We start from the raw sequence: 8,873 nt of genomic DNA, 5'->3' as shown, positions 1-8,873 counted from the left end.
CGGCGCGGCGGCGAGCGAGGCAGCGCGCGGTGATGTCAGTGGCGGCCCGGCTGGCAGCAGCCGGTACTTCCTGTATAAAGGCGGGCGGGCTCGGCTGCAAACCCTACTAGCCAGTGTCAGCCTCTCGGCGGGAGGAGGAGGAGAAGGCGGAGGAGGAGGAGGAGCAGGGGGAGGGCTGTCAAATTCGGGAGCCAGATTTTTTTCCCTTCCCTTGGCAATCCCTTCCGCTTCCCCGGCTCCTGGCGTGACATCTGCGGACCGGGGACCTGTATGTGTGTGCGCGCGAAGGAGCGGAAGAATGGCAGTGCTCAAACTCACCGACCAGGTAGGGGGCGGCGGCGCCGGCGGGCGGGACGCGCGGGCGCAGGGCGGCGCGGAGCCCCGGCAGGGGGATGGGGGCGCGGCACGGAGCGCGCCCGCGAGCTGTTTACTCGCGGCGAAGGGGAGGAGTGTGTGCGGCCGCCGGCTGCTCCGAAAGCCGGCGGCTGCAGCCCTCCTCCCCGGCTCGGTCCCCGCCCTGGGCCGTCGGAACTGCGCGCTCGGCTCGGCGGCTGGGGCGCCCCGGGGGCTGGGGAAGGGGCGGCGGGGCTCTAGCTGGCGTGCGGGGGTGCGTTGTCCACGGGCCCGGGCTGGGCAGGGGGAGGGGAGGCTCGAGGTGCTCCTCCGGCGCTGCGCAGTTTGGGCTCCGCCAGCCCGGGCGGGCGGGAGAGAGGCTGGTGCGCGCCGCCGGGAAGAGGAAGGTGGATGGAGAGGGAGAAGGATCGCAGCCTGGGACCCTTTTCCCAGCCAAGCTGGAGACCGGCCCAGACCGCGGCTCTCGTGTAGTCGGGCTGTCTTTATCCTTTTGACGTGACACCCTGACTTCCTCTTTGGTAGCCCAGGGGCTGTGTGTGCGTGGTGCACGATGGAGATCTCAGGCACGGCTGTCCCTAGAGGAGGTGAAGTTCGGCCCGGGGTTCCACTCACAGTCGGTGGGCTACCCTCTGCCTGTGTTGATGAGCTTTGTCGCTTTCCGGCTAAGCCATAGCACGGGGTAGCTCTAGAGCCCTTTGCTTGGAGAGGTGGGGATGTTTGCTGGCTCGGTTGACAGTCCTCGCTGGAGGTCGGAGGCACGAGACACCCCTACCTTTGCGGACGCTGCTGCTCTGAGGGCATTGACACAAGCGCCCAGCCAAGTTGTATGACAAAACTCTGTAACTCCTCCTACGAAAAAAGGAAACAGCTTCCTTTTATTTCTTTTGCCATTTATTCATGGATAGTGAAATGAACATTGATTTGAGGTCCTGGTAGGCGGAGAGGCAGACTTGACTTTGACACAGGCGGTCAAACATGCCAGTCCTTGGTGTTTAAACATCTCATACTTCTCAAGTGGGTTGCATCTGGTGCCTCCCTGTCCTCAGTATCCAGCCAGAACTTCCTGAGACTTAAGTGCAATCAATCACCACAGTAATTTGTTCTCCTGCCTTTAGAGTCAAAGTTTTGCTTTGCTTTCTGTATTTACAGGCTTTAAAAATTTTCTTTTTATATGGGGGAGGGATGACTGAATTAAAATGAACCTTATCGTTAAATTTAGCAGGAGGAGCAGCTGGTAGTGATGAATCTATTTGTTTCCATTGGTTCCAGAGCATTTAAGAGTACTTGTAAGTTGATATTAGTTTAGCCCTCCCCCCAACCCCCACCTTTTAGTCACATACTTTGACAACTGTTAGACATTTGTTTTAAATCTTTCGATTTTAGTCTGCCTTGGTCATGTTATCTTTTGTCATTGCAAGTTACTATACTTCTCTGTTAATTTCTAAATATTCATCTTCAAAGTACACAAAATGCTTCTAATAGGTGTTGTCATTTTCACATACACGAAAGAATTTTACATAGAACTTTAGAGCTGGAAGGGATGCCAAAGGTGATCTTCACCCAAATCCTTAATTTTTTAACAAAGAAACTGAGGTCTAGACAAGAGAAGCAAGTCTTCCTCAAGGACATAGCTCTTGACTTGTAGGGCAGAGATGCACTCCTGTCTCCTGCCTTCCAGATTCCTGTCCGTCCTTCTAGGGATGGTTGATATCTCCTGCTGTCTTGTCATCAGCTGTGTTGAAAGGCTGACAAGAAGGCATCCTCTGCTAAATCAGGATCAACCCTGGTGAAAAGTATTTTTTGATTTTAGAAAGTTGTTCTCCAGGACTTGTCCGAGTAGAACTTTTCAAAGAGTTTCTCTTTTAAAGTGTTTTTGAATACATCCCCCAACAAACTAGTCTCACTGTGGAGGGCAAGAAAGGGTTGTATAACCTTTATTTGATTCCATCTCCTGATGCATAACAGGAAACTAAGGAGTTCTAAGATTCACGGACACCTAGAAGTTGACAGCCTATGGGGCAAAGCCTGAGGGAGAGGAGGTGGACTGGGTGGGGTAGAGTGGTGAACAGTTATGGTTTCTGGGAGGCCTTAGGTCCAGGAACTGTGTGGTCTTTCTTGCCTTATATAGTCTTACCTTTCAGTTTGAAACTCTAAATTCTTAGAAGCTGGTTCTTAACCTCATCAGAGGCTTAAAATCCTTTGCTTAAACTCCTACTACAGGAGCTTTGCTTCACCGTTATGGTAGGGAACCACCTGCTTCAGATCTGGACCTTACGGGTTTGTAGAAATGCCTCGCTCTCCACTCAGCTGTGTATTAAAACAATCACGTGTTAATTCTCTCTCATTTGTTTAATGCCCTGTTTGCAAGGTAGATCTTGTTTTTGTCAAAGTTCTTGGACTTTTAGTATGAAGACACATTCTTGTGTTAATAACCTGAATCACTAGTTGTCTTGGGTTTTTTGTTTTATTATTTAGATTTTTGTTTTTGAGTTTTATAATTTGTTTAATTGACATAACTGGTTTATAATAGATAAGTTTCATGTGTATATGAAAGAATTGGCATTTCCTGTCCTGCTGAAACTGGGTGCAGGAGCTTGCTGGCGATGGTGGTCACCTCCTCAGTAGTCAGTCCCTCGCTGACATCTCTGTCATGCAAGAGGAGGAAAATGCCTTTTCCTAGCTCTGTTTTGGGAGAGTTAAAAGAAAGGAGGAAGGGAGAGGCAAGTGTGGGGTTTAGTTTTTTTTTCTTTTTTCACTATGAAAAGGAACTAGGAGCTATTGCTACAAATAGACTTGGCATTGAGCACTTCTGCATTTGTAACTGTGTCTCTTCTGTTTTCCCCTTCACACAATACACATCATTTTTCTTACAGCGTTAGGGGGACTGATCTTCCTGGTTTGCCAAGGCTGAGGGGTTTTCAAGGATATGGGACTTTTGTTACTAAAACCAGGAGATTCTAGGCAAATCAGGACAAGCTGATCACCCTATACAGCACAGAACACACTCACCTATGTAATTAACATAACAAGGTAATTATTTCCTCATCGATGGATATTGGGATTTTATTTATATCTTTATAAAGTGAGATAATTTTAAGTTTGGGAAGAATTTCTTTACATCTAAATGTAATACGTTAAAGATAGATGTGAAATTCCTTGCAATATTGAACTTTATGGGATGAGGGGGGTGTTCTTTATGTCATATAGTGAAGACACTGCAGTGATTTTAAGAATGTCGTATCTTCAACCTGGCCTGGTACCTCCTCCCCAAAGTTTTTCAAAGTTCTGAAGCAGAATGGTAAGTTCTGTCGGACCTTTGAAATGTTCACCGTTCTTTCCTGAATTTGCTAATGACAGCAGAATGCCATCTCCTTCTCTAGGATTCTTGCTGTAGGTGGCCCTTTTTGGAGCTTCCTGCCTGGAGGCCTTCTGGTTTGGTGTCCTCTTGCCAAGTCCTGGCTCATATTTTAGTCACTCACCTCCTTGCCAAAGGCAATGGCTGGCAGCCGTGGCAGTGGCAAGAAACTGGAAATCCTGCAACTTTGAAAGCAGTGTTTCTAGACCATAGTGTGGGGCACATTACATGTTTTACTGGGCTGCCCTTGTCCTCCCAGCAGCGCTGGGCTTATAGCAAACTCTGTGTCCAGTCCTGCCTTCAGCAGAGAAGGGAAAATAAAAGCTTCATTCTTTGGACCCTTCTCTGGTTGTTTTGAGATGCAGTCACGTGGTTTGGGGAGTGCACTTGAGGACTGGTGTTTCATGGCAGAGACCTAATAATGGCTTACATTATTGTGATCTTATTATATGCTGGGCCCTTGCCGTGAATCATCTGTCTTAATCTTCACAGCCATACAAGGAGGTAGGTGGTGGTGTGATTCCTGCTTTACAGATGAATAAAGAGGCTAATTGACTTGTTTGAGGTCACTCACCCAGTATGTGATGGAGTGCGGTGTCCTGTACAGCGGTCTGATTGCACAGGTGGGGCTCTAACCACATGGCTGTACTTATAATAGTTGAAAGGGCAGTGTAGCTGAAGCCCTTACAGATGCCTGCTCTTATTTACCGGGAAGCCATCAGGTGAGCCAGACTCCCACAGTAGGTATGGCAGAGTCAGGAGCTGTTCTGAGGTCTCTACTCCTGCCAGACTAGTGCCTGACTTATCCTGTTTGCCTTTCACCTCCCTACCCTAGAGAATGATATGTTGATTGGTGAGTTGGTGATTGTTTTTTTCTTGGTCATTAGCAAATGAACTATGATCATTGTAGAAAAATCAGAAAGCTAGATAACCAAAAAGAAAACCTGTTTAAACCATCTGAAGTCTCTATATCTGTATGCTCAGAGCTATGATACACTTCCCTCTAGTCTTCTGTCTAGGTAGCCAGGTGAGAATTTAAAATTTCTACCTGATGATATCTCTCTTGAGCATAAAGGTTATACCTATGATGTTTAGACCAGTGGCTTTTCCAAATAAATTGAAATTTATGCCTGCTAATACGCAACTGGCTGCTTTAGTGTAGATACAACAGTGGTACACAAGGGCTAGCCCTGGATTGACTGAAACTTTTTTTAAGGTTTCAACTTTTACTTCCTCTTTTTCTCTAAACAGAGAGTAAATATAAACTAAAAAAAGGCACACTTGTTTGTGCCAGCAACAGGCCTGAAACGTTTTTTAAAAAGATTCCTTCTTTTTAAAGGAATGGCTTCTTTTGTTATCAATATAATGTGAATTTTTATAGGTGAAAGTAGAACATGAAATAATTTAAAAACAGGGGCTACAGAGATCTGATAATCTGTGGTTTCCAAACTTGCATAAACTATGGTTCTTTTTGTTTTTTCCCAAGGAAAATTCCATACTGAAGCTCAATATATAATAGAAGTTGGTGGGAGTAGTAACAGGGCCCTTTCAAGGATTATTTGTGTTTAGTATTATTTGAAAATGCCCTGTAAAACTGCTGGTGACTGGGTCAGTTTTTTTTTCCCCCCGAAACACTATGTACTTAAAAAACAGATACGTGTTTATGGTTGATTAGGAGTTACATAGAACATGGATGGGCCATATTATTTTGATTCAAACTGGGACACCTTTGAGAATGATACGGGGTACTATTACATATTAGGTTGAGGAAACAGGTGTGGCTGTCCCCAGTAAACCTGGACACATGGTCATACCACTTAGACTATGTTTGCTCACTTCAGACTTAACAGTAATAGTGAGGCTAGTCACTCGCTTTCCAGTCAGATTTATACTGAAGCAGGTATAATAAAGACTGTTTTATGACCTTATGTAAGGCCAGAGTTGGAAACTGGGTTTGTTCTTGTACGTTAGCTTTGACCAGCTAGCTGGGAACGGGTGGGTGTGGGGTGCGGGAGGGAGGTTGCAGGAGGGATATGTCAGCAGCACTGTGGCTCTTGCAGCCGGAGATGGGGAAAGTGTGGTGATTGATGATCACTGTTTGCTGTGGACATGGGATAAGGGAGGGGTGACATATGTTGTGCCTCAGCCAACCCTTGGCCAGTCAGGTTAGCCTCTGTGAGCCTGCTGCTGCTGCTAAGTCGCTTCAGTCGTGTCCGAGTCTGTGCGACCCCATAGACGGCAGCTCACCAGGTTCCCCTGTCCCTGGGATTCTGCAGGCAAGAACACTGGAGTGGGTTGCCATTTCCTTCTCCAATGCATGAAAGTGAAAAGTGAAAGTAAGCCACTCAGTCATGTCTGACTCTTCGACCCCATGGAGTGCAGCCTACCAGGCTCCTCTGTCCATGGGATTTTCCAGGCAAGAGTACTGGAGTGGGGTGCCATTGCCTTCTCCCTGTGGGCCTGAGGCTCCTCTTTATAAAATGAGGAGAGTGGACTGGCTGCCTCTCCAGTGCCCAGGCTCCACCCCCTTGCTGTGTGACTACCCCTCCATGGGTGGTGGTGGTGCTGGTGGTATAGTGGCCAAGGAGGGTGTATGCAGATGAACTCTAATTGAGCTCCTCAGGTAACCAAGTCAAATAGTTAACATCCAGTTCCAAAGTCAATAATTTGGGAACTGATTCCTGCCCTGTCCCCCAGTTTTATTTTATAGATAATCCAAGATTATCTAAGATTATTCATTCTATAGATGATCAGTTTTATTGACTATTCCTTTACTACCCTTAGGACTTCCCTGGTGGCTCAGATGGTAAAGCGTCTATCTACAATGTGGGAGACCCGGGTTCGAGCCCTGGGTTGGGAAGATCCCCTGGAGAAGGAAATGGCAATCCACTCCAGTACTGTTGCCTGGAAAATCCCATGGACAGAGAAGCCCGGTACGCTACAGTCTATGGGGTTGCAAAGAGTTGGACACAACTGAGTGACTTCACTTCACTTTTACTGCCCTTTGGCCAACATCATCTTCGCTTTGTGCTCTGCCATCAGAAGTTAGGAGAGCAGGTATTTTTTTCAGTGTTCATGCTTCTAAGAGAGTTGGTAGCCCAAGTGGTTGAAATTAATGACTCACAACTCTAGTTTTTTATGATGATATCATAACTTTTAACGGTTCTTTCACTTGTCTCTCCTTTTGAAAACAAAATTGTCTAGTACTCTATTAACTGGGCCAAGCAAAGAAAATAATCATGTAGTCCACTTTTGGGCCATTTTAAGCTCTACTAAGTCAATGTTTGCTTATATTTCTTGGTTCTCGTTTGTCTCTAATCCCCTCCTTCACCCTCCTGTGTAACTTTCTAAGGTATATATGTATATATTTTTAAATTGTATTTATTTATTTGGCTGTTCTGGTCTTTGTTGCCTGTGGGCTCTTCTCTAGTTGTGGCAAGCGAGGGCTGCTCTAGTTGCGGTGTGTGGGCTTCTCGCTGTAGTGGCTGCTTTTGTTGCAGAGCATGGACGCTAGAGCGCAGGCCCAGTAGTTGTGGTGCACTGGCTTAGTTGCTCCACAGCATGTGGGATCTTCCTGGATCAGGGCTCGAACCCATGTCTCATGCAACATTTAATCACAGTTATAACCTGTTTCTAAAGATTTCTATGCTAAATTGCTTTAATTTTGCTTTCATTTATTTTAAAAATAACTCTTGACTAGGAATGCAAAGATCTGGATTCTACTCATGGTTCTTTTCTCTCAAGTTGTGCAGCTTTGGACAACTCCTGGCGTTAGATTCTTTGTTGCATGGGAGTGGGTGGGTGGAGAGTCTTCTAAATTCTTCCAGCATTTTAACATTCTGAGAGAGCAGCACCCCAGGTACTTCGGTATCAACCTCTTCTAAACTCATGGAATCTGGTTTCAAAAAGTATCTGCCTTCCATGAACTTCTGATTTTCCTTCCAGCACCCACAGTTCTGCTGAAGAATCAGGGGTCCTTTCCTCTAAAATGCCATCTTTTAGGGCATGTTCAGAACCCTTAGGGCTTTTCTCAGTGTGGCCTTTGAGACTCCTTGAGCCTCTTGTGGGCAAGGGGAGCGAACTTGTAGACCCCAGGTTTTTCTGTTGAGAGCTGTGGTGAGCTGGGGCCGCTGTAGTCTTCAGCAGAGGGGGCTGCTTTAGCAAACAGCTTGGATTCTCTTAATCCTGTTCTGTTGAACTCCGCCATAACATCTGGTTCTAACAAGTCTGTTTCTCAACCATTGGCCCCACCCAGATACTGTGTGCAATGGACCCAAAGACCACAGACTTTTACAAGGAGGGAATTCCTACATACGATCAATGTCCTCTGTATGGTAGGTACGCTCAGTCTGTGGAGGAAACTTGTTTTGGTATCTAAGACTGGCAGAATGAAGAGAAAGATGGGAAGTGAACACAGGACAAGTGTTACAACAGAAAGCAGGCAGAAATTCAGGTTAACTGAGACAAGTCCACCAATCAATTATTGTTAAACAGTGGTCTCCAAGAGAAGAGGGGGCACCTTCACTTCAGGGGTGAGTGGAATATCTTACTGAGTTTGAGAAAGGAAATATTAGAATATTTCTTTTAAAAATCCTTAATTATTTTTTATTTTTAACATGTGTTGTATACCAGTACTATAAAAGCCTCTCAGCTCTCCTTTCCACTTTTTGCCACCTTGGCCAAACTATCTCTTAGATTATTGCAGTAGCAGTCTGATCAGTCTTCCCCATCCAGCCTTGGCCCCTGGACTCATTCAGCATAGTTGTCAGTGGGATGGATCTGAGATCACGTAGCTTCCCTGTTCAAAGCCCTCCAGTCTCAGCCAGAGTAAAACCTGTTGTCTGGGGTGTCACACTGGGTCCCCTCCACTCACCTCTGCCATTCACCTGTGCAGCCATGTCTCTTCTCCTCTCTCCCTGGCTCCAGCACACCAGCCTTCTCACTGTTCAGTGTGTAATAGAGCTCTGCTGAGCACAGCCTTTAACATTCGGGTGTTGCTGTGTGCCAGTAACCTGCCTAGCCCAGCCCAGCCCAGCCCAGCCCACTTCACGTTGGAACTGTTAGCAGTCCTGCTTAGCCATTGGTCAGCACCACAGTGGGCCCTGCCTACAAACAGCCAACTGTTAGTGAGCTGTTAGTGGTCCTGCTCAGCAATTGGTCAGCA

General features: G+C 46.6%; 1 protein-coding gene across 1 annotated transcript in view; it reads left to right on the top strand.

Annotated features, from left to right (window-relative positions):
* The first annotated feature begins 248 nt into the window (after window positions 1–248).
* ANKRD44 (ankyrin repeat domain 44) overlaps window positions 249–8,873 on the top strand; it is a 306,550-nt gene continuing 297,925 nt past the window's right edge. Inside the window, exon 1 of the mRNA XM_052658099.1 lies at window positions 249–325. Within this exon, the coding sequence (XP_052514059.1) occupies window positions 299–325 (27 nt within the window). The 5' untranslated portion in view covers window positions 249–298. The remainder of the gene's footprint in view (window positions 326–8,873) is intronic.

Source organism: Budorcas taxicolor, chromosome 2, assembly GCF_023091745.1.
Source record: "Budorcas taxicolor isolate Tak-1 chromosome 2, Takin1.1, whole genome shotgun sequence".
NCBI lineage: Eukaryota > Metazoa > Chordata > Mammalia > Artiodactyla > Bovidae > Budorcas > Budorcas taxicolor.
The sequence above is the reverse complement of the archived record's forward strand: the minus strand, read 5'-3'. Positions and strand labels throughout refer to the sequence as shown.